Raw genomic sequence first — 26,576 nt, 5'->3', positions numbered from 1 at the left:
TATAACCACAAATACTCTCATTTTATATTTTGTAGGTCAAATTTTAAATTTTCTTGTATTTGTTTTTAGACATTTTTTTTATTATTAATTTTTTTAATAATAACTTAATATACATATGGTTTTCGGCTAATACATGTATAGCTGGGTTTGTAATCATTTTTTAATGATCCGATACCGTTACACGCCTACATAAACCGGCTGGGTCGATTGATTTACACGGACATTTTTTCGAATCCGTTATACTATGACCGATACCGCAACTGTGAACCATAGTAAGTGTGATATTGTAGATTGTATATATTTGTGATGGATTATGATGAACTTTAAGTAGTCCTACACTACCATCATATTTTAAGCGTTGAAGTTCAAAGTCGTAAAGTTTTAAGTGAAATAAAAATTAAGATTATCTTTAATTCTTAAACAATGTGAGTGACTTTTCTGTCACTCCGATTGGGATAGAATAATTCTAACTTTTACTAACTTGGAATTCTTATATTTGAAACTTAAATTACCTAAAACTAACATAAAAATCAAAGTAATAGATTCTTCGATGTTAAAGTAATACATGCATATAACAGTTGAAATGGATACTACTAATTCCATCCTTTCTTCGTAAGAGTGGGACCCAAATTGTGTCAAACAAAGGAATTTGATTGTGATTGACAACAAAGGCAAGGAGCTCTATTTTTTCAAATTTTGTGTTGTGTGTGTGGAGCAACATATATAGTGAAAAAGCAAAAAGTCCAATATTTTGAACCTAAGGTTAAAAATGTCATTTCAAACCCTCCTTAAAACTCAACACTAATGTCAACCTCCTAAAACTAAAAATTTGTTGCCAGAGTGTAAATCTCCAACAGCAAACAGTGTAGTCCCATATCAAGACAAGGATACCCACGTCATTATCACCAAAACCAGACCCTTTTTCATCATTTCACATCTCATCCTCCCCCACATTCATCAACGCCATTCATCACTCACTACACACTCACACAGCACGCACTCTCTCTCTCTATGCAACTAATATTCTCTCTCTAAAACTAATATTCTTCTCTCTCACTCTGTGGATTTCAACTCTCTCTTTCTATGGGGACTCGAATCCCATCGCACCAGCTCAGCAATGGCCTCTACGTGTCGGGTCGACCCGAACAGTTCAAGGAACGACAACCCACAATCGCGTCGCGGGCTGTACCTTACACCGGCGGCGACGTCAAGAGGTCCGGCGAGCTCGGTAAAATGTTCGACATCGCCGTTGATCAGAACCCGGCGAGCGGCGGTCCGCCCCCATTGAAGCCGTCACGGACGTCGTCGTCTTCACAGCACAGCAGCGGATCCGTCAGATCCGGCCCAATTGCGACCAAAACCTCCAATTCCGGCCCGATCTCAAGGAAATCGTCCGGCCCGATGGTGCCCCTTCAACCCACGGGTCTCATCACGTCCGGGCCATTGGGCTCGTCGGTGGGTCGGAGGTCCGGTCAGCTGGAGCCTTCTGCTTCGATGACCAAGGCGGTGTACGGCACGGCGGTGACGAGCTTGACCGAGGAGGTGAGGTCAGGGTTTAGGCTGTCGAAAGCGGTAATGTGGGTGGTGTTGGTGGTGGTGGTGATGGGGTTAGTGGTGGGGGCGTTTCTGATGGTGGCAGTGAAGAAGGCCGTGATTTTGGTGGCGGTGGTGGCGGTTTTGGCGCCGGTGGTGGTGGTGGTTCTGTGGAATTGTGCTTGGAAAAAAAGAGGGTTGCTAGGGTTCTTACGGAGGTACCCTGACGCTGAGCTTAGAGGCGCTATCGACGGACAGTTTGTCAAGGTTACTGGGGTAATTGCCTATCTCTATATACATATACATATATACACCGACATATGAATACATATGAGTTATTATTATAACTAAATGTGACTTGATGATGTTAATTCAATAATACGTACCATTTGTATTTTATGTTGCTTAAGTGCATTGTGCTTTTATTATTAGGGAGGTCAATTAGTTATCTGTTAGTTATTTTTGGTGGTTAGATACTACAATTAATGGTCATTTGTGACTTTATATTTTTTTGCCCGTTTTGACCCTGATATTGAGCAAATTATTATAGTTACTATTATATGATAATGTGTGTGTAGTGATTCTGATAGTAAGTTTAGTTATCATGGGTTTTGATCTGTATGATGATTGATGTAATTCGGCAAAGCAAAGATATTAAGGATAACTTCTGCATTGCGTTTGACAGATAGATTATAAAATGTACCCAAATTGCTTCTGTTGGGGTTAAAGGATAGAATTTTCCATCAGAACATGCACAAACCTTAATTCTACAATAAGGGAAAAGAGGGAAAAAAGTTAATTTAATGTTTCAACCTTTGAATGAGAATAAACCACACGATTGCTTCCTAGAACAAGGCAAACTGAGGTCGGCATTTTGTGCCACCTACAAGTTAAATTTAGTAGCAAGTGGAAGATTAATGGTTGATGATTGTAGAGTGACGAGAGTGAGAGCTAGTCTTTTAACTTCACTATAATCTCTCTTCTGATTCAAAATCGTGGTGTAACGTGTATCATCCCTGTTCCAGTCATGGAATAGATGAAATAAAGCAAAAATTATGAAGTTTTGTTCAAGAATGAAATCTTATTGGAACTGTCCATATCCAGTTTGTCCTTCGGAACCATATCACCTTCACTGTTTTCTTTTTGATATCTTTACCTCAACGTGCATGAACTAGCTGCTGCCCTTGAATTCTTCTAGATAATTTCATTTACTGATGGATTTGATTTATGGAGTAAATCTTACCGAAAAATTGTGTTAGTCGTATACCTTTAAAAGTAGATTCTATTTCCTTTCCATTTACTAGTAAAATGCTGACACTGAATGCACTTGGGGAAGTGGGTTCTCTGGCTATCATCCAATGATTGTGAGCTTCATATCAGGTTTATATTGCTTAATTTATATTTTATATATACATTGTACAGTTGTACTAGTTAGAAGGGGCCATTATTTGGTGCAATGACAAAAGCTTGGGCAAACATGACTGATGACGTGGGTTTGATTATGAGAGTAGCCGTTTTGTGCAAAATATCTCCAATATTTCCTTGTTAGTACCCCACATAGGTAGGGTCGGTACTAGTTAATGGCATTTTCAAATAGCAAAGGATGGCTTGGTTTTATCTGATGTTAGACAGTGAATCACCTTTCTGCTCAAATGTGGAGCGGATTTTCAATATACATTGTTATGGAGAAGCTGCATATTGCAATAAGAAGGCCTCTGGAAAATGAAGTGGTTCTTTTTTCAGTGAGGTTGATATCTTACAAGTTACAATTGGATACTCGGATGGATACTAATTACTAAAATAAATTCAAAAGGAGGGTATATAATGTGAGAAAGTGGGTACAAGTATGAGGATAGCCACTTAGTGTAAAAAATGCCAAATTTTGGATTTGTACATTGTCCACCCCTTCTAGCACTGTGCCCTTGTCAGACTAGTACTGGGTAATTGCCTACTTTTTGGGTCAAGATTATTGATCTCGGATGCTATTAACTCTAAAATTGGCCTGGTGTACTGTAGAATAGCATACTAATTGGGGGGAAAAAAAAAATAGAACCCAATAGGTTAAGAAAAGATGGAAGTCTTTCCGGGTTTAGTCTTACTTGGGGACGGTAAATGTTGTACCTAGGCTCATCTGGTAAAGTTTGTTGGTGTCGTGTCTTTTACCTCCTAAGAAACAAATTGATGAAAAACAGAAAGCCTTGTTGGAAAGGAAATTATTAGTAGTTTTGCCTAATGTTTCTATATCCATTGGATGAGTAATTATATTGCTATTGACAGCATTTGGTCCAATTGTGTGGCTTTTGTCAGTTTTCTAGAATATAATTGTGTAAGAGTCCAGCAACGAACCCAAGAATTGTTGCTTGTCTGAGAGGCTCTTGCACCAGCTATAAGTCTGATATAATCTCTCAAGGCTCATTGCTGAGTTGGACCATAAGCTTATTTATTAAGCCGCTTTCCAGAGTTATAGAATGCACACCGGATGAGGTGGTTCAGTGTGTAATCTGGTGGCATCATGCAGCTTTTGTGGCCCTGATTAATTTTGAACGTGGATTATTCTCCGTTTATGTGCCAGGATCTGAAAGTAGCTATTTATGTTATTCCATCCTGTGTAAGATCATATATAGCTGGTAGTTGCCATTGGCTGTAAGAAACGAATCAGAAGATATGTCTTGTGATATTGAGAAATGGAGCAAAAGATGTTTCTGTTACCAGATGTTTAAGCCATCAAGGCTCAAGATTTATTTATGATACAAGTGCTTTTCTTATTTTCCCAACAGTCTGACAAGTCATTCAGCTGTGTTTAGAATAGTCTTTTGCTGTTCCTGTGGTAGCAAAAACTCATACCCGACTAGTTCCTTATGGAAAATTAGCCAATTTGAGCTGGTACTAGATCACTTTTCAAAGGCATTATGGTAATAGTAAAATTTTACTTGAGATCTTGGTACGTTGGCTAGAGTCGATTGTTAAAAACTCTGCAACTGGCGTTTTGATAATTATTATTATTTTGTTAATTTTTTATTCAGATGAGAGAGAGAGAGAGAGTTAACTTTCTTTTAACTGGTTACTAGTGGTTATACAATTTTGTTAATGACGAAGTTATCTTAGTAGTTATATTTATGGATTTTACTTGATGTGATTGGAATAACCTGAACATCCACCATGTCTGTTTTAAAAAAATATGAGGAGAAAGAGAAATAAGAGACAAACGCATGGGCATGATGGTAGATCAGTTTTTTCTTGGAAAAAAAATGAAAATTTTGATATATAAAAAAGGAAATTTTTTGGAGTGGTGGTAGCTTGAGTTTTCTTGTATGTCTTTCATTCTTTTATCCCTTTATTCTTCTTGTAACTGTCTTAACAATTGTAACAGATATTATATCTTTTTATGTAGGTTGTCACTTGTGGCAGTATTCCTCTTGAGTCATCTTTCCAGAGGGTACCAAGATGTGTGTATGTTTCTACAGAATTATACGAGTATAGAGGGTGGGGTGGAAAATCTGCAACTCCTAAACACCGTTTCTTCTCATGGGGTTGTAGACACACTGAGGTTAGTTTATTGAACCACCTGTGGAATTTGATCAATGTAATGGTTTGAGGACCTAAACTATGGTAAATGATGATTTAGTTGGAAGTAGGCTTGAGCACTTTAATTTTGTACCATTATGTGATGGCTTGTCACAAGGATAGCTTCAATTAAATCCCAAGCATTCTTAGCAAGAGGGCATATAGTTTTGATAAAGAGTTGTGGTAATAAATAATTATATGTGTTTGCCACTTACAAATGTGCCTTGAAATTATGTTTGTTTCTTCATTCAAGTTCCAACCACTTGTTAATTAAAAATATGTGCTTATGACTTATGTCTCTCTCTTCTTGTGCCTCTTATTAACAGAAAAATGTGGCGGATTTTTACATATCAGACTTCCAATCTGGATTAAGAGCTCTAGTAAAAGCAGGCTACGGAGCTAAGGTTGCTCCATTTGTCAAACCGACGACAGTGGTGGATATAACGAAGGAAAATCGAGAGTTATCTCCAGGCTTTCTACGCTGGCTTGCTGACCGCAGCCTCTCAAGTGATGACCGTGTGATGCGCCTCAAAGAAGGGTAAGCCTTATTCTGCTTTGAGTCTGTATTTCATGTATTTATTGGTTTTGCTCTTGTTGGCCTTGGGAAAAGATTGACTTCACATTTTTCCACCCACTTCTTTCTGAGCCATTCTGAGACTTGAGTTGACTTCTGTTGAATGCTCCTTGAATGGCAGGTATATTAAAGAAGGGAGCACGGTGAGTGTCATGGGGGTTGTCCGACGGCACGATAACGTTCTCATGATTGTTCCTTCAGCAGAGCCCGTTTCAACTGGCTGTCAATGGTCCCGATGCCTCCTTCCAACCTATATTGAAGGGCTCGTTTTGACATGTGATGAAAGCCAGAATGCGGATGTGATTCCAGTGTAGATATGTATGTTTGCATTTCTTCTCTACCTCCTTTTCCACTTCCTCTTGCAACTCGCAACGAGGGGAAAAAAGCTTCCCCTCTCTGATGGGAAAATCAAGCACTGCCCGGCCTCTGTCCAATACCTTTCGCAGGATTTTAAGCGTATGTAAAATGGCCTAAAAGATGCAGAGCAGTACTGAAGATTGCACAGTAAGGATAGTAATGTCGTGTGTTTATATGCTTTGTGGCTTAGATGGAGATCTAGAAGAAGGGGAAAAAAGGCTTCCCCTCTCGGAGCAGCTAGGAGATGTTGTATTGTCCTGATGTTGCATATTTTAATTTTTAGCTAATTTCATGTACATAAAGTTCAGAGATGCCATAGTGGTTTCATATATATATATATATATGTATATATATGCACATGGCAGCGCTTGATTTCTTCAGATAGACTCAAATGTTTAGAATATCAATATGTGTTTTTGAGTATTTATGCATTTTTAGCTGATTTTATGAATTGCTTGTGAAGATCCCAATCTGTGTATGCATTTGTATTTGAATGAGAATATGACACACGAACTCTCCTTGAGACGAATTTATTAGAAAAGTAATTTCAAGATTCTTAATACACCTGGTTGAAAGTGAACCTCCTTTTATTTTCTCCCTATAATGGAATGGTTCAACTCAAGAGAAATATGATATTTAGATTGCAAGAGTAGTGGAAAATTTGTAAAGCAAAGAAAAAGGAAGCTAAAGTCTGGAATTGATTCCTCCAGCAACAATCAGAATTTCTCCTGTTATGTAAGCAGCATCATCGGAAGCCAAAAATGCAGTGACAGCAGCCATGTCTTCTGTGGTACCGAGCCTGTTAAGTAATGTCTTGCCCTCGATGGCTTTCCTCTGAAGAAAAATCAAGACTCACATTAAGTCTGCGACAAGGTCCAGCCCCTAAAATTTTCAAATTGAGTAGCTAGACCGCCTAGACGCAATTTTAAGACTAACATATACTTACAGCGGCATCATGTTTTGTTATGAATTTGGCAAAGTGCGTGGGTACAACACCAGGAGCAACGCAGTTCACACGCGTATCTGGGGCCATCTCAGCTGCAAGGGCCTGAAAGAAGATTGAAACGGTAGCACGGAAAAGAAAAAAGCATAAAACCTCAATTCGTTTTGGTGCAACAAGAATGCCAGAATCATGGAATTTACCTTGGTAAGCCCAAGTAGGGCTGTTTTGGTCACCCCATACATAGTAATGGGAACCTGTGGTTGGTATGCCGCAATAGAGGAAATGAAAACAACAGATGAACCCTTCTGCAAGTGAGGAGCTGCATCCTGTTATATATGTATATATAAGAGCCAAACCTCAGACAGACGGCTTCAAGAACTTCGAATTGTAAAGAAGAAATTTCTTAGTGGTACACAGAAGTGGTAAAAATGGGGAAACTAGCCCATGCAAGAATAACCATCTAACTGAGAAACACAACAGCAAGCTACATATTCAGGGAAAAAGAAAGCTCCTGTAATGGCACAACACCACTCTAATTTTCAAAATGTAGTGTATTTTCGAAGGGACTTTTACCTTTAGAAGAAGTATAGAAGCTTTCACATTTATTTCCCACAGCTTGTCAAGAACAGATTCTTTAGTTTCCAAAATGCTAGCAGCAGCCACACTGACGGCAGCATTGGACACGATCACATCAATTTTTCCATACTTCTGCAACCAAACTAGTAATTTTCATTGAACAGAAGTTATCTAGAGTTGTATGGTATAGCCTAAAAATCTCTTGAATATCTAAATATCTATATATTTCTAGGGGAGACTATATCTTTCTACTGGAGAAAGAATGTCTATAAATAAGTGATGTGTTTTATGTAAGTTTCAAGTTGTACAAAGCTTCAACATATATGAGTGCAACAACACTGTACAACAATTTTGTGTCTAGGAACAAAAGTATTCTTGTTATGACTTATTAAACAGCACTTAGAATGCTAAAGGTGGAACACGATTGATCACATCTCTTTCAAAAATTTTGTAGGTCAGTGGGATGTTGCTAAACTGTTCTGTGCTATAGGAAGACCCAAGTCGGTAAGCTACATCAATCAAACGGCCCAACGGGTAAATCCATTTCGCTACCAAGACATTTGGTGGAGAGTACAGAGGGGAAGAGAGAGGAAGGGAAAAAAAATGTTTTTAGTGGGTAAATTAGTAAATTAATATAAGCAAATACTTTAGTTTTTTAATAATATAATAGTGAGGGTATATAAGTAAATTCATAATAAAATAGGGGGTGTCTTGGCAAAAAAAAATGTCAAATTTTAGGTTTATTTGCAATTAGGCCAAATCTTAGGAAAGATCATTGTAATTTGCTCTTATATTAAATGCAGTTCAATTCAAAGAATCAAAGTAATAACGCATGTTGAAATCGTAACTGGAATGGTAGAAGTTTAATTCGATTCCGATTTCATATTCTAACCGTTCTGATTCTTATTTTAAATTTTAGGAACCGTTCGAAATAGTTCCAATTTTGGTTTCATACAATCTGTTGGGAATCGTACCAAATTGAACCTTGTGCACTCTTAGTCTTTCAAAAAAAAAAAATATATATATATATAATTAAATTAAAAGAAAAATGCTTAAATTTTGTAATAAGTATCTGTTTGGTTCGAGGAAAAATTTATGAAATGTGAAAAGAATATTTGGTTTTCATTATCCATTTGTTAGAAAATTTGAAATAAGGACACATGGCAAAACAGATTCTCGTGAATGATATGGTGTTACGCGAAACAGTTACGCGAATTTATCAATTGTTTAAAAATTTCTAAATTTATATTCCCTCTGCTCAGTCACCCACAAAAAGTGGCTTTTTTTTTTTTTTTTGGGAACCTAATTTTTAAGAGTATAAATATTTTATTTTATTTTATAATTATTTTTTGTGAAAGAATTTTTAAATATATCATTTTATAATGGGTCCATACGACTTTAATTGCTTTTATAATTTTATAACTTAAAGACAAGGTGGATAAATTAAAAATAGTACATTGGAGTTTGAATTGAGGCAATAATTTTACAACATCCAAAAATGAAATGGTGGACACTTTTTGTGGAATGGAGGGATTAATTTTTTGTTTAAATTTTAGATAATTGTTAATAGTATGTTCATAAAGTATATTAATGCTACGTTTGGTGTGCATGAATGAAATGAAGTCCAAGTGAGAATGGAATGAGAATGGGAATGGAATGGAATGGTTATTCTTATTCTATTTTTTGGTTGTAAATATGAAATGTGTAGGAATGGAATGATAATAACCATTCTAGTGTTTGGTTGGACCAATTTAAAATTTAGAATGGAATAAATTTCTAATTGAATTCTCCAAAATATCCATATTAGTAACAAATAAATTAAATTAAATTAACAAAATGATATTCACTAATAATTTTTAAAAAATAAATGGTGGCAGTGGCAGTGGCGGTGGCGGATGGTGGAAAGCAGTAATAGTGTAAGTGGTGGTGTTGGAAGGCGGCGGTGGTGGCAATGGTGGAAATTGGTGGCAACAGTGGTGGTGGAAGGTGGTAGTGGTGTTGGTGGAAGGCAGTGGTAGTAGTGTGGTGGAAGGAGATAATGGTGTGACTATGGTAGTGGTGGAAGGCAGTGATGGTGGTGGTGGAAGGTGGTGACGATGGTGGTGGTGGTGGAAGGCGGCGGCGGCAATGGAAGGCAGTGGTGGCGGTGGTTGTAATACCCCTAATTTTTAAAAGGATAATCTCGGTAGTTTTGTTTATTATTTTATTAGATTTTTATTTGTTTAATTATTAATTATTTGTTTAATTGGTTATTCTGGTTATTTAATTGATTTCTTGCCTTTGTTTATTTATTTGGTGTGTTTAAATTGATTAATTGATTGGTTGGGTTTATTAAATGGTATTTGAGTTGAATTGTTAATGATATTATGTTTTTGTGCATTCACTATTTTATTTTATTTTTTGTAATGATAGTTTTAGGTTATTAACTTAAGTACATTTATGATGCCGACACTTTAGACGTAGGTTTTGTATATGGGCCGACTAAGGTTTATGTTAGGGCTTTGGCTCTAATTAAACAAGGATTAGGGTTTAGGGTTGTACGTCTATAAATATAGTGATTTCGTTGGTTAAGGGTTTGGAGAAAAAACAAGTCTTGGTTCTGTAAAGAGAGAAGTTGAGAGAACAGAGCATCGTAACGGTTTGTCAAGGAGAAGAGCAGAAAGGACCAAGGGAGGATTTTGGTGGATTAGATCAGAACCAGAGGAGGCTAGAAGGTAGTCAGTGGTTGTCGGAAAGCTTAGAATAACGGCGACAAGGTTTTGGTTATAAAACGGTACAGGCAAGTTCTTATCTTCCTTCTTCCCTCTGGCTTGTGTTCTGTGCGCCTAGATAACCTCTAGGGGATTAATTGGCCATTAATTGAACCATGCATGATTTGTATATGTTTACTTGAGGGTCTTTTAACGGTGAAAATTATCTGTAAAACCATTCTGTCATGTATATGTTCTATTTTTTTTTTTGTTTTGGCATAACGTCCCACTGTTCTAATTTTTTATTTTGAATCTTACTGAAATCAACCAAGGTCTGAATGGATACTAGATGTAATTTAAGACCTTTAAATATAAATTAGAGGGAGAACAGAGGGGTTGGGATAGAACTGATGTTGCAAATTAGTTTCAGTGTTGTTCTTCAACAATGCTAGTTTAAAGGGCTTTGTTTAAACTCTGTAATTATTTTCAAATTTATTGTAAGCAACCTTGGGGATGCTTCTAGACTCAATTAAGACTCCTAAGATTAGTTTTAGAAACTAACAGAGTGGTAGAAATTGATCAGAGAGGAAGCAGACAGACTGAAACGAAACAACGGGGACAGAGGCTCTCAAAGGAGGTGAGAGCCGACTCCATGGATGTGGGAGCCGGCTCCCACAACAAGTAGAGCCGGCTCTAAGGACTCCTAGAGCCGGCTCTAGGTTGAAAGAGCCTACTCCCAAAATTTGGAGCAGGCTCTATCTTCAATTTTTATTTTCTGTTTGTTTTTTTTTTTTTTTTTTAATTTTCTACGTACTGTTTAATACTATTGGAGCAAGGGATTTAATCTGTTGGTTCTGGGGTTCCACAGAGAGATTAGAAGGCTGAATTTGGGTGTTAATAAGACCTTAAATTGATTAAGGTTTAATTCTAAATTGTTGGGACAAATAGTGTAAAAATTATGGCACTTCCTATGTTGTTAACAAATGGAAGATAAATTAATTGTTGAATTAAAATTCAGTAATTTGATGGAATGTAATGTGTTTATAAAACTTGTTTTTAAATGCATGATAAGGTCATTTAATTATTAATTTTGATCTATGCATACTTAGGAGACTAGTTGCTGAATTATTAAATCGTTTCCTGCAACTATATGGTTAATGCTTAAATTTAAATTGACGAAACATTAAACAATCTTCCGAAATTATTTTAGCAAATTATTGGATAATAATAGGATTATTTAACCTATTCACATGCATGATAGAGTCCTTGACATATTAAATTTGGTCTATGCGGGCTCTGGATGTTAGTTGTTGATTTATTAAATTGTCTTCTGCAACTATATGGTTAAATGCATGGATTTAAACTGCTGAAACTTTAAATATTTTTCTGCAATTATTTGGATGGTGGTTTTGGTCTGTAAATTATTGAACTGTTATATATGTTGTAATTTACATGGATATGGAGAATTGTATGTATCGGTATGGGACGGTGACATGCTAGAGACGGTTTAGCTCAAAACGCATAAACCTAACCTAATGGATTAATGGAATGGATTGAAAGATATCGAATCCTAATTGTGACTAAGTCAGATCAGCTGTAACCAAGTTGGATGACTTCCTGGATTAACGGATGGTAGTTAAGTCATATCAACAGAATAAGTTGAGTGACTAACTAGTTTGTTTATTGTATGTCAGTTTAATAAATAGTTGAACTGCATACCCTGGATTTGGACGGACTTTATATATATGGTTATGGTACCACGAGTTGAGCTTGAGTCTCAGACTCGTTGGTTAGGGTGCGTATATGCGGAGGATGCGTAGCTGGTTATAATAGGTTGAGGTGTACCCAGTTAGGTCTAGGTATTCATGCCCACTTTTGGGTGCGTATTCGCATGTTGCCTTCTATTCAGGTTGAGATCCCTATTATAGACCAGTGAATGTCCCTTAGTGTGGATATATTTACATGTATGGACTAGATAGATATTGTGAGGCGTCTACGGTGTATCTGCGTATCGGGTCACTGTATGGATTGCAGTTAGATTAGAACTTGCTCGTGGATCTGACCCACTCCTTTATTATTCTTTTCAGGTACAGGACAGTTCCAGCCTTAGAGCTTGATCGTGCTTGTCGAAGACAGTCTCACATTTATCTGATTACGTAGGACTTCTCTCGATGTTTCTAGCATTATCTATTTTCAGTTTTTAGTTTCAGTTGAACCGTTGGTTAGGGGTCCATCAGTGGATTCCCAAGTTGTAACCTTGAAGTTTTGTAAGATTGGAGTTTTATTTTCAGTTACATGGAGGGTTTTATAAATAATTTTTCTTTCAGCTTTATTCTATCTTTATTGTTTATTTTTGTCATCTGTGTTCATTTTAAAATACTTTAATTGTTTGATATTCCCTAGGGTTTGGGACTGGGTCTGATCAACCCGTGTCTCGGATCCGAAAGGTATCACAGTTGGTATCAGAGCACTCCAGGTTCAAGTGTCTCTAGGATGTTTTCGTATTAAGTCTTCTACGTAGCGTTTCCTCTTGATTAGAGCTTAAGTTTAGGATTCGTCGTATTCCTTTACGGTTCGTTTAGAGGTTACTGATGTGAAGTTTATTCTGTAATTGCAGAATGTTTGGCACTAGGAGGAGGATGAGGGCCGCGATAAAAGCAAAGAAGGGCCCAAGGCCGAGGAAGGTTACTTCAGTAATTGCCCTACGAAGGCCGATCAAGAAGGCAAAATTGGAGACCAAGGAGTTGATTCCAATAGGCGTTGCTTCGGAGTACAAGTCAAGGAAAGTTTCTTGCATGCGGGATTGGCCACCATACTGTGGACCTAACACAACTTCGGTGGTGCTCGAAGCTGAGCCAAGCGGAGAGGAAAACCCCGAAGAAGATCAGGATGGAGGAGATACCGGAGCATCCGAGATAGAGGGCACCGGAGTTCAAGGATGACTGCTCTTTTAAGAGTACTTTTAATTACTAGTAGTGGAGGAGGTATTAGTAAGAAGGTAGTATGGATTTAATCACGTACATTAGGATTATGTTAAAGAATACCTTACGGTTATTTGTTTGACAGTTTTGGTTTTAAAAGTTCTTAATAAAGTAAACTTGTGCTTTTGGCTATCTCAATTTTGTTTATTGGAAGTTGTGTTGTGATGTATACATGAATGGTTTTATTAAACTGTATTGGAATGTGTACGTTGCGATAAGGAAAGGAAGTCAGTCACAGTAGGGTGATTGGTTTTTGGGCAAGCAAACAAAGTTTTGCTTATAGGTTCATTGTCTTGCAATAGGATGATTACCAAGGAGTTATAAAAGAACTTGTGTAAACTCAATATGGTAGGTTTGGTATAGAAGGAAGATTCTCAAAATAGAGCGACGTTCTAACTCTGAGTAGATTTCGAACTATTTTGTTTATTTTTACGTGTTTTGAACCGTTGGGATTTAGGTTGGTGACACATGTATGCAATAGATTTCAGGGTATTTCTACACCTTTTTGGCAATACCACCATTTTACATAGGAGGATGGGCATGTGACACTAGATATTGGTAAACTCAGATTTCTAACAAATCTTTTGGTCCTGGACATGCACACGTATGACGTGATTCTTGAGATGGATTGGTTATCACTGCCATGCTCAAGTTATTTGTGTTGGAAAGGTCTATTGTGTTCACCATACCTAGTCAGGATATTTTACGTCGTTGCTATGCCACACTCTAGCGGGGACAGTAGCACCTATTTTGTTTCGGGTAGAGTAGGAGACGGAGGAGGGGATTACTGTATCTTCGGATAACATACCAATTGTATAGGATTTTTCGGATGTATTTCAGGAGATTCCAGGGTTGCCACTTAGTCGCGAGATCGATTTTGTGATAGATTTAGCTCCAGGCATTGCGCCTTTTGCTAGGGCACCCTATAGGATGGCACTGGTGGAAATGAGAGAGCTGAGGGATCAGATTCAGCAGTTGCTCAGTCAGGGTTTTATCTGTAGGAGTACTTCACCCGGAGAGCACCGGTTCTGTTTGTGAAGAAGAAGGATGGTTCGCTCCGCCTGTGTATAGATTACAGGGAGTTGAACAAGGTTACGATTAGTAACAAGTACCCTCTACCTAGGATCGATGATTTGTTTGGTTAGTTACGGGGAGCCGCATACTTCTCTAAGATTGATCTGCGTTCTGGGTATCATCAGCTGAGGGTTAAGGAGTAGGATGTTCCTAAGACAGCATTTCTCACGAGATATGGTTCTTATGAGTTTCGTGTTATGCCGTTTGGGACGACTAATGCTCCTGCAGTGTTCATGGACTTAATGAACAGAGTCTTTCGGGCTTATTTGGATCATTTTGTTATTGTCTTTATGGATGATATCTTGATCTATTCTTGGTCGGAGGACAATCATGCTAGACATCTTCGCATAGTCTTGCAGCCGCTTCGTGAGCACCAGTTATATGCCAGGTTCGAGAAGTGTGAATTTTGGCAGCGGGAAGTGAAGTTTCTAGGTCATGTGGTGTCAGGAAGTGGGATAGCGGTTGATCTAGCCAAGGTTTCAGCTGTGGTAGAGTGGGATCAACCTACTTCACCTACCGAGATTCGGAGTTTTCTCAGTTTGGCAAGATGTTATCGTTGGTTCATCCAGGGGTTCTCCAAGAATATCGGAACCACTCACCCATTTGACTAAGAAGGGTGTACGGTTCATGTGGGATGAGATTTGTCAGAAAGCTTTTGATGAGCTGAAGATTAAGTTGACTCCTGCACCGGTTCTGGCTACTCCTCAGAGCGGGATCGAGTATCTTATTTACAGGGATGCTTCGTTGCAGGGTCTTGGATGTGTTTTGATGCAGGAGGAACGACCGATTTCCTATGGATTTGGGAAGCTTAAGCCTCATAAGCTTAATTATCCAATGCATGATTTGGAGTTGACAGGTGTGGTCTTTGCCTTACGGATTTGGAGGCATTATCTGTTGGGTGAGTCTTTCGGATTATTTAGTGATCGTAAGAGTCTACAGTATTTGTTCACTCAGCAGGAGTTGAATATGAGACAGCGCAGATGGTTGGAGTTTGTCAAGAATTATCATTTTTCTATGCAGTACCATCCAGGGAAAGCGAATGTGGTTGCAGATGCACTCAGTCGCCGACCCGATGCTAGTCTTTCTGCTTTATTCACCACTGAGTGGAATGCTTTGAGGAATATGGATGAGTTATCGGATACTTTTATGGCTTGCATGGTGGTTACACCTTCTATCATGCGCAAGGTTTTACAAGCACAACTCATGGATCAGCAGTATATTGACAAGGTTGCAGAGATAGCTGCTAGGGAAGTTCCATTCTACTACGTTGGGACTGACGGAGGATTTCGGTATAAGGGACGTTTGGTAGTACCTTCTACTGACAATTTGAGGAAAGATGTGGTGACTGAGACTCATCATTCTGAGTTTTCTGTTCATCCAGGATGCGACAAGATGTATCAGGATATGAAGTGACAGTTTTGGTGGGCAGGTATGAAGAGAGATATGGCTCTTTTTGTTTCTCAATGTAGTACTTGTCAGATGGTTAAAATTGATCATCAGAGGCCGCCAGGAGCTCTACAGCCACTACCGATACCGGAGTGGAAATGGGAGAGCATTTCTATGGATTTTGTGGAGGGTTTGCCTAATTCTTTTAAGCGTCATAACTCTATTTGGGTCATTGTGGATAGGTTGACCAAATCAATGCAATTCTTGCCTATTCGCATTGATTTAACTACGGAGCAGTTGATGAGACTTTACATTGCGGAGATTGTGAAGCTACATGGTACTCCATTGTCTATTATATTAGATAGGGATTCGAGCTTTGTGTCTGATTTTTGGAAGAGTTTTCAGCAGGCTTTAGGTATGGAGTTACATCTTAGTGCTGCTTATCATCATCCGACTGATGGGCAGACTGAGAGGGTGAATCAGATTGTGGAGGATATGCTTCGATCGTGTGTTTTTGATTTTAAGGGCCACTGGGGGTATTACTTGCCACTTGTGGAGTTTGCGTATAATAATAGTTTTCAAAAGTCTATTGGAATGGCACCATTTAAGGCATTGTACTGTCGACCGTGTCGGTCACCTGTTTGTTGGATAGAGGTTGGAGAGAGCAGATTCTTGGATCCTGAGTTCATTAAGGATACTTCTGAGAAAATTGCTCTTATTAGGGACCGGATGCGCACTGCTTAGAGTCGGTAGAAGAGTTATGCCGATCGGCGTACTCGTGTTTTGGAAGTTTAGGGTTGGAGATCAGGTTCTACTCAAAGTGTCGCCTATGAAAGGTGTTATGCGCTTTGGGAAGACAGGGAAGTTGGCACCGCGATTTATCGGTCCATTTATGATTACAGATCGAGTTAGTGCTGTTGCTTATCGGTTAGCACTACCAGATAATTTAGATCGTCAACACAATATGTTTCATGTTTCCATATTGCCGAAATTTCTGCGAGATGAGGATCGATATCAGCCTATCGTGTCGTATTGTCGATCGTCGAGATCAGATCATTCGTAATAAGGTGATTCCTTTGGTGCGTGTTCAGTGGAGTCATCACAATGAGGCTGAGTCCACTTGGGAACGGGAGGATGTCATTCGCTCGCAGTTTCCTGAAATATTTGAAGAAGGTAAGAGCGAATTCCGAGGATGGAATTCCTTTTGTTAGGGGGGAAGGATGTAATACCCCTAATTTTTAAAAGGATAGTCTCGGTAGTTTTGTTTATTATTTTATTAGATTTTTATTTGTTTAATTATTAATTATTTGTTTAATTGGTTATTCTGGTTGTTTAATTGATTTCTTGCCTTTGTTTATTTATTTGGTGTGTTTAAATTGATTAATTGATTGGTTGGGTTTATTAAATGGTATTTGTGTTGAATTGTTAATGATATTATGTTTTTGTGCATTCACTATTTTATTTTATTTTTTGTAAAGATAGTTTTAGGTTATTAACTTAAGTACGTTTATAATGCCGATACTTTAGACGTAGGTTTTGTATATGGGCCGACTAAGGTTTATGTTAGGGCTTTGACTCTAATTAAACAAGGATTAGGGTTTAGGGTTGTAAGTCTATAAATATAGTGATTTCGTTGGTTAAGGGTTTGGAGAAAAAACAAGTCTTGGTTCTGTAAAGAGAGAAGTTGAGAGAACATAGCATCGTAACGGTCTGTCAAGGAGAAGAACAGAGAGGACCAAGGGAGGATTTTGGTGGATTAGATCAGAACCAGAGGAGGCTATAAGGTAGTCAGTGGTTGCCGGAAAGCTTAGAACAACGGCGACAAGGTTTTGGTTATAAAACTGTACAGGCAAGTTCTTATCTTCCTCCTTCCCTCTGGCTTGTGTTCTGTGCGCCTAGATAACCTCTAGGGGATTAATTGGCCATTAATTGAACCAAGCATGATTTGTATATGTTTACTTGAGGGTCTTTTAACGGTGAAAATTATCTGTAAAACCATTATGTCATGTATGTGTTCTATTTTTATTTTTATTTTGGCATAACGTCCCACTGTTCTAATTTTTTATTTTGAATCTTACTGAAATCAACCAAGGTCTGAATGGATACTAGATGTAATTTAAGACCTTCAAATATAAATTAGAGGGAGAATAGAGGGGTTGGGATAGAACTGATGTTGCAAATTAGTTTCAGTGTTGTTCTTCAACAATGCTAGTTTAAAGGGCTTTGTTTAAACTCTGTAATTGTTTTCAAATTTATTGTAAGCAACCTTGGGGATGCTTCTAGACTCAATTAAGACTCCTAAGATTAGTTTTAGAAACCAACAGAGTGGTAGAAATTGATCAGAGAGGAAGCAGACGGACTGAAACGAAGCAACGGGGATAGAGGCTCTCAAAGGAGGTGAGAGCCGACTCCATGGATGTGGGAGCCGGCTCCCACAACAAGTAGAGCTGGCTCTAAGGACTCCTAGAGCTGGCTCTAGGCTGAAAGAGCCTGCTCCCAAAATTTGGAGCAGGCTCCATCTTCAATTTTTATTTTCTGTTTGTTTTTTTTTTTTTTTTAATTTTCTACGTACTGTTTAATACTATTGGGGCATGGGATTTAATCTGTTGGTTCTGGGGTTCCACAGAGAGATTAGAAGGCTGAATTTGGGTGTTAATAAAACCTTAAATTGATTAAGGTTTAATTCTAAATTGTTGGGACAAACAGTGTAAAAATTAAGGCACTTCCTATGTTGTTAACAAATGGAAGATAAATTAATTGTTGAATTAAAATTCAGCAATTTAATGGAATGTAATGTGTTTATAAAACTTGTTTTTAAATGCATGATAAGGTCATTTAATTATTAATTTTGATCTATGCATACTTAGGAGGCTAGTTGCTGAATTATTAAATCGTTTCCTGTAACTATATGGTTAATGCTTGAATTTAAATTGACGAAACATTAAACAATCTTCTGAAATTATTTTAGCAAATTATTGGATAATAATAGGATTATTTAACCTATTCACATGCATGATAGAGTCCTTGACATATTAAATTTGGTCTATGCGGGCTCTGGATGTTAGTTGTTGATTTATTAAATTGTCTTCTGCAACTATATGGTTAAATGCATGGATTTAAACTGCTGAAACTTTAAATATTTTTCTGCAATTATTTGGATGGTGGTTTTGGTCTGTAAATTATTGAACTGTTATATATGTTGTAATTTACATGGATATGGAGGATTGTATGTACCGGTATGGGACGGTGACATGCTAGGGACGGTTTAGCTCAAAACGCATAAACCTAACCTAATGGATTAATGGAATGGATTGAAAGATATCGAATCCTAATTGTGACTAAGTCAGATCAGCTGTAACCAAGTTGGATGACTTCCTGGATTAACGGATGGTAGTTAAGTTATATCAACTGAATAAGTTGAGTGACTAACTAGTTGGTTTATTGTGTGTCAGTTTAATAAATAGTTGAACTGCATACCCTGGATTTGGACGGACTTTATATATATGGTTATGGTACCACGAGTTGAGCTTGAGTCTCAGACTCGTTGGTTAGGGTGCGTATATGTGGAGGATGCGTAGCTGGTTATAATAGGTTGAGGTGTACCCAGTTAGGTCTAGGTACTCATGCCCACCTTTGGGTGCGTATTCGCATGTTGCCTTCTATTCAGGTTGAGATCCCTATTATAGACCAGTGAATGTCCCTTAGTGTGGATATATTTACATGTATGGACTAGATAGATATTGTGAGGCGTCTACGGTGTATCTGCGTATCTGGTCTCTGTATGGATTGCAGTTAGATTAGAACTTGCTCGTGGGTTTGATCCACTCCTTTATTATTCTTTTCAGGTACAGGACGGTTCTAGCCTTAGAGCTTGATCGTGCTTGTCGAAGACAGTCTCACATTTATCTGATTACGTAGGACTTCTTTTGATGTTTCTAGCGTTATCTATTTTCAGTTTTTAGTTTCAGTTGAATCGTTGGTTAGGGGTCCATCCGTGGATTCCCAAGTTGTAACCTTGAAGTTTTGTAAGATTGGAGTTTTATTTTTTAGTTACATGGAGGGTTTTATAAATAATTTTTCTTTCAGCTTTATTCTATCTTTATTGTTTATTTTTGTCATCCGTGTTCGTTTTAAAATACTTTAATTGTTTGATATTCCCTCGGGTTTGGGTCTGGGCCTGATCAACCCGTGTCTCAGATCCGAGGGGTATCACAGTGGTGGTGGTGAAAGGTAGTGGCGATGGTGGTGGGGATGGAAGGTGGACAATGGCTGTTGTGGAAGGCGATGACGGCATTGTTGGTGGTTGTGGAAGGCGGCGGCCGCGGTGGTGGTGGTGAAAGGTGGTTGTAGTTGTGGTGGAAGGCGGCGGCGGTGGTGAGCTGTGGCGGTGGCGGTGGTGGAAGCTGGTGGTGGTAGTGAAAGACAGTAGTAGTGGTGGTGGTGGAATGTGGTGGCAGTTGTGTGTGGTGAAAGGCAATGGCAATGGTGATGGTGGAAGGTGGTGGCGGTAGCAATGGTGAAAGACAATGGTGGTGAAAGGCGGTGGTGGTGGTTGCAGCAAACAGTGGCGGTAACGGTGGTGAAAAGCGGTGGCGGTAGCGGTGGTGATGGAAGGTTATGGCAGTGGTGAAAGGCAATGGTGGCGGTGGTGGTGGAAAGTGGTTGGCGATGGTGAAAGTCGACGGCGGTGAAGGTGGCTGTGGCGGTGGTGGAAGGCGGCGGCGGTGGTAGTGGGCGATGGTGGTGGTGGAAGGCGATGGCAGTAGAAAGTGGTGGGCGATGGTGAAGGTGGTGGTGGAAGGCAGTGGTAGTGGTGGTGGTGGTGAAAGGCGAAGATGATTGTGATGGAAGGTAATGGCGGTTTTTGGACTTGGAATATGAGGGTGTTTTGGGAAGTCAATTTTTAAAAATAAATTACTTGGGAATGGAATGGCCATTCCATAAGTTTAGTTGTGGAATGGATTTTCATTCCCAGGAATGGATTTTCATTCCAATAGAATGGTCATTCCCACTTTAAGTTGCATACCAAACAAAGGAATGGTTGGAATGGGTATTCCATTCCATTCCATTCCTCTACACCGAACATAGCATAAATGTGTACAGTGTTTGTGTATTTATCGATGCTGTTAAAAAAGAGTAGGTTCACACCGAACACTTGTAGTGATTTGCCTAACCGAATAATTTTTAATTGATTATTTATACCAAGTACAACTAAGTGGAGAGCTCCACATTCTTATTTGTTGTATACTTCACCAATTAAAAGAGTAGCCCTTCCTTATTTATTGCATATTTGAACAATTAAATGAGTAGTACAGAGTAATCATTTTCTATTAAAAAAATAAGACTTTTTAATGAGAAAAATATAAATATAGCTAATAAAAGTCATCATTTAACATCGAGTTTAGGTTAACCAAAATATATATTCGTGAATTGATTGCAATGTTTATGTGTAATGACATCTATAGATAAAAACTATTGATTGACCTACTCACATTAGTAACATTAATCACATTATACATACGGTATAATAATATAATGAAACTCCGAATTTAATCAATAAAGCTTATTGTGACTAATCATATTTTGTAGGGGTGGTAAATAGGCGGGTTGTGTCGGGTTTGGGCCGAGTCAATGTATGACGGGTCAATATATGGATTGTGACCCAAATTCATCCCGCTTGTAACGGGTTGAATATGTGTTGGGTCAAAATGAACCGGCTCAATTTGTCATGACCTACCAACCCGTTTTAGGGGAAAAAAATGTTACCGTATTATTTTGGATAATCTCATTATAATATATATATCTTGTAAAAAGATGTATGTGTAATAGTAAATCCTCTAATTTCTTTTGAAATTTATATTATTTTATTTTATGACTAGACATTTAAATGTCTTGTGTTTTCTTTATATATATATACATGTAATTATGGTATGTATATATATTTGTGTGTGTGGTGAGAATTTAAAATAAAAGAAAAAAAAAAAGAGAAAAGAAAAGGAAAAAGGGTGGGACCCACGCTCCTTTTAAGTGGTTGTAAGACCACATTTGGTCTTAGTTTTTCCATCTGCTCTCTTTCCCATCTCTGTCTTCCTCTCGGTTCTTTTTTTCTTTTTTTTTTTTTTTTTTTTTTGACTTCAAGCTTCCACTCTTGAATTCTCCCTCATTTCTTAGTGTTTTTAAGAGCCGTTTGCGGCTATTCGAAGCCCACGACGAGATCAACAAGTTGATAGAAGCAATTCCTTGGTTGATGCACTATAAGAGATTCAAAAATCCTAGGGTTTGAGGTGAAAAAATTGGGGGTTTTGCATAAAAGTGGGGTAGGGGTTCTAATTCACATGTTCTTGGGCCTTTTTGTGAATTACTCTACTTTATTGATGATTAGCATGCTTAATTTGTAGAAAATTTCTTACTTTGTTATATATGTATTGTGCCAAGTTGTGACTATGTGTTGCTTGATATATATGATAATGAAACATGTAAATTGTTGATTAATTCAATCTTTTTGTGCTTTTAGTGCTAGTTTGGTGATTAGAAAGTATGAAATATAATTTTAGAAATTTTTTTTTTTTTGAATGGTATAAAACATGTCTAAGTATCAAATTTTCATGCCTATTATGATTAATTTGTTAGAATTTGCTATGTGGAAGTGTGTTGATTTGTGAAATATGAAAATCTTATGTTGATTTGTGAATTGTAAAAATCTTTCATTTGACATGGCATTGAGAAGCATGAGACATCTATGCATATCATTGGGATAGAATGGAAAAAAAAAAAAAAATTGATTTGAAAGAAATAAAATGGATTTTGGAAAAGAATTTTGAAAATGATTTTTGTGAAAAATCCGGCCGCCTAGGAATTGCCTAGGGACCGCGGCGTTAGTGAAGCCTAGAGGGGATTAGGGAAATTGCCCTAGTATGGTTGAGTTACCTGGGCCCAAATGACGCCATGGAGTTGCCATGGGTCAGGGACAGTAGCCAATCATCCCCTCGTGCCGCCATGGAGTTGCCATGGGACGGGTTCACTAACGGTTTGAAAATGATGATGGAAATGGTTTTGAAAAATGGGGAGTGACATTGCATGGCATGGCATGTCATATTCATTTGTGGTATCGGATTAATGATGTGGTATTGTGGTTATTTATATTCTTTTTTTTTTTCCGGCATGGTATGATCCCAATTTCCTTATTCCTATTCATGGTGTGGATTCACGGAGTCTCAAGAGATGTGCTTTAGGCACTTCCTACTGAGCTTATGCTCACCCTTATATTTAACATTTTTCAGGAAACGGAAAAGAAGTGGCGGATGACGTACTACCACAAGCCTAATTTGGATTAAAAGACCTTTTTGCTATTTTTGAATTAAGTCCCATATTTTTTGTAAAACCTTAGTTTGATATATTTAGTATAGAGATTTGTGGATTCTTGCTATTATAGTTATATTCATGGGCTGTAATTTTATTATAAGTTGTCTAAACGTAGTAAGACATGGACGTTTTAACTTAATTATATTTTTGGGACTGTAATTATGATATTTGGATTAAATAGCATATAGTTATTCCACCATAAACTGAACTATGTTGAGATATAATGAATGGATGAATGGGAAGCTGAAATATATTAATTGTATTATGTGTTGGGACATGTCGTATATGTCTTGAAAGGCCAGGAATGGCCATTGCTTTTTTTTTTTTTTTTAGCAGGTGGTTGTAGGCCCCTTTTTAGGGGAGGTCATGCCAAATTTTTTTTTTTTTTTTTTTTTTTTAATGGTATCAGTTTAAGGTTGTTACAAGACATGCATGAAGATAAGATATATATATATATATATATATATATATATATTATGAAATCATTTGTTAAGCTTTTTATAGAATAAATAATTAAATGAATATACACGAATACATTGTATATGTGATGTGAATCTAGCAAAGTAATATTACAGTACTACAATGAATTTTAGATAAAGAAAGAGGATGATGCAGAGAGAGAATAAGAGATACAGAGAGAATTTGGAATCATGTGAGAGAATTTTAGTGAGAAAGAAGAGGTGAATTTGAGTCAAATAAAGGAAGTGAAACCGGGTCTTTTATATAATCAGTAAAATATGGGTCAAAATGGGTGACTCATATTCAACCCATTTGAATATGAGTCATTCATTTTGATCCATATTTTAAAATGATTTACCCATATATATTTTAAAACGGATTAATATGAACAGGTTAGTTAATCATGACCCATTTTACCACCCCTAAATAGAACTGCACTTAACAAACTAATCAAAGCCATTCAAAGGAAAACAAATTGTCAATAACAAAAATCTAGACACAGAAAACCATTCAAGGCACAGAATTCTTATCCAAGAAGGAAGAATAAGCTATTTGCTTCTCTACTCTAATTTATTTTTCCTCTAATACAAATAATACTTCAACTTAAGAAAAATTCATTCACCATTTAAAATCTCTCTCTCTCTCTCTCTGATAACTCCAAATGTAACTGAAGCGTCGCCTGCAGTTCCAATTTTGAATCTAGATGAAGTTGGACCCTTTTTTGTGTGTCAAGTTACATACTCTTTACCAACATGGTTAATTAATGTTTTAAAGCCTAATTCACTACTTAAAAATGATTTAGTATCAGGAGTGACATTGAGCTCATGCACTACAAGATGAAATTGAGGGCTATACATAATAAATCATTAACAAACCTTAAACACTTCTGTGGACCATTTTGCTTTTTGAACCACAATCAATACCAGGTATTTTATCATTTTTTAATCCTGGGATACTCTTAACAGATAAGAAATTAACTTAATTTTCTGACCTCAATAGTCTTGTCTATGAGATTCTTCCTTTGCTCTGCATTTGACACGTGACAAACCACTCCCAACACTTCAATTCCTCTAGCTTTAAGCTTCTTCAATGCCTCATTTACATTGTTCTTCAAAACCATCAAAACATATCACAAATGAGCTCACCACCTCTAAACCCCTATATAAAATATGCATTACATAAAATAAAACACACACACACACTCTTTTAAGTATCATACGACATGAATTCGAGGGAAATTGGAGAAACCCGAATGAAATAATGATTAATTTTTCTTCAAGAAAAAAAGAACGAAAAAATAAAATAAAATTTGAGGATCACCCACAAAAGATGGATGAAAAATACATGTTTATACACACATATACATGTATAAATACATAAGTGTTTGTGAATACTGAATACATAAAGAAAGTCACCCAGAAATAAAGAAGGAAAAAGAAATTGAAATTTGAGGGACACCCAGAAAAGATATATGATAAAACAACATGTTTACACAAACACATTGAAATGTGTTTGTGTGTGTGAATCCTGAATTCCAGTGTGATTTGAGAAATGAAAGGATGGAAATACAAGGGAGAGCCAGAAATGAACCTGTTTGCGAGATGAGACAATAACAGAGGCACCTTCCAAGCCGAGGCGCTCAGCAATACTGAAGCCAATGCCCTGAGTGGAAGCCGTCACAATTGCAACTTTGCCTTCAAATCTCTTCATCTCCTTGCTTCGATTCTGTTGCTTGGATTCAGATGCAGAGAAGATTGAAGCTCAACATATGTTGTCATCTCATCATTTTCTAATTTGGCTTTGCAATTCACATTGTTTATTGTTTAGTAAGTTGAATTTTTTACTTTAAAAACAAGAAAAATGATAGCATAAACTAAACTGTGAGATTATTACTACTCTAAAAACAAACTTCCATTTTAATATAGATACATTTAAAAACTATAGAGCATATGCCTTTTAGTCCAACATTGTTTTCACCGTTGATCATCCTATTTGTTATACTAATTCGGAATCTGGCATCTATAATGGGATTTCACAAGATCAGTCCAATTCAAATAATTGAACAGAAAGTACAAGAGTGCGGCTCGTGAAATATAGTGACAAGAAGAAATTTTCTTTATGTCGATAAATGAGTATTATTATCAATCGATTTGTTCATTATTGATTTGAACGCTTTGAAAGGACTTTTTAAAATAAATTTGAATCCACTACATACGAGAAGTTCATTCAATGTACACATTTTTATGCCAAAAGATCCACATAACACCTTTTAAATAAGGTTTGGAGATAAATTTATTGTATCAAAACCCTTCTTTCTTTTTTTTTTTTTTTTTTTTTTTTTTTTTTTTTTTTGCGCTGCAAATGGGGAATCCTTCTAAAAACCATTCGAGTTTTTTTTTCAAAATTGGAAAATCTTTCCAACAATCAGCTCTTTGATCTTATGGTTACAACTTGCAAGGTAAACTTTGAATATGTACAACCACCTGCGAATCATACGTATCATTTAAATCTGTGTATTTTTACATTTTGTAAGAGTTGAACTCAAGACATCCGAATTTACGACTTATTAAATAATAAATTTCAATCTAAATTTTAATCAAAAAGAACATGAAGAATTTTTTTTTTTTTTTTTTTGGATGAGTAAAATGAGCATGAAGATTTGAATTTCAAATCCTGGGCAAACCTCACATGAATTAGTGTTTCATTAAGTGATCAGCAAACAGTGTCACAGAAAAGTCCATGAAAAAGTGCAATAGCTATTGAAACACATGCAAGAAAGAAAAAGCATCTGCCTTGGGACCAAATTGGTTGGGTGGTTGAAATTTGTAAATCTTTTGATCATGAATAAATTCTTATCCCAAATTTCAGGCTTTAGGCATTCCTCATACTGTGATTATTTTATCCCACATGCTAAGTGAAAAATAATGCAATTTGATTACAATCCAAGTTTTAATTAACATTCAAAACTTTTTGTATGTGTTGTAATGTATCCCAAACTCTTACTGGCAAAACAAACATAAATTGGCATTGAAAATTTGCCCTGTTATTCAAGTCCTGGTGCATGCCTGTGAACAAAC

At 37.1% G+C, this 26,576-nt stretch overlaps 2 protein-coding genes across 3 annotated transcripts; one reads left to right on the top strand and one right to left on the bottom strand.

Annotated features, from left to right (window-relative positions):
- Window positions 1-952: 952 nt before the first annotated feature.
- Window positions 953-6,479, top strand: LOC132308835 (uncharacterized membrane protein At1g16860). 2 transcript variants are annotated; one of them, XM_059807090.1, is made up of 4 exons: window positions 956-1,809; window positions 4,925-5,080; window positions 5,424-5,635; window positions 5,793-6,479. In XM_059807090.1, the coding sequence occupies exons 1-4, from the start codon at window positions 1,084-1,086 to the stop codon at window positions 5,983-5,985; spliced, it is 1,287 nt and encodes a 428-aa protein (XP_059663073.1). In that variant the 5' UTR covers window positions 956-1,083; the 3' UTR covers window positions 5,986-6,479. The 2 variants fall into 2 exon arrangements, with proteins under 2 accessions (XP_059663079.1, XP_059663073.1); XM_059807096.1 differs by lacking the exon at window positions 4,925-5,080 and having other exon boundaries at window positions 953-1,809.
- Window positions 6,480-6,712: 233 nt separating this feature from the next.
- On the bottom strand, window positions 6,713-26,562 carry LOC132278739 (tropinone reductase-like 3). Its single transcript, XM_059780609.1, has 7 exons — window positions 26,503-26,562; window positions 25,090-25,230; window positions 24,491-24,607; window positions 7,545-7,679; window positions 7,172-7,297; window positions 6,975-7,076; window positions 6,713-6,862 (listed from the first exon to the last, which is right to left on the bottom strand). Exons 1-7 carry the CDS (start codon window positions 26,560-26,562, stop codon window positions 6,713-6,715), a joined length of 831 nt encoding a protein of 276 aa, XP_059636592.1.
- Between the last annotated feature and the right edge of the window lie 14 nt (window positions 26,563-26,576).

The sequence above is a fragment of the Cornus florida genome, unplaced genomic scaffold, assembly GCF_030987335.1.
Source record: "Cornus florida cultivar Cherokee Brave unplaced genomic scaffold, ASM3098733v1 CherokeeBrave_3.0.0_Hap2_Chr01, whole genome shotgun sequence".
Lineage (NCBI taxonomy): Eukaryota > Viridiplantae > Streptophyta > Magnoliopsida > Cornales > Cornaceae > Cornus > Cornus florida.
This window is presented reverse-complemented; position numbering and strand designations above follow the sequence as displayed.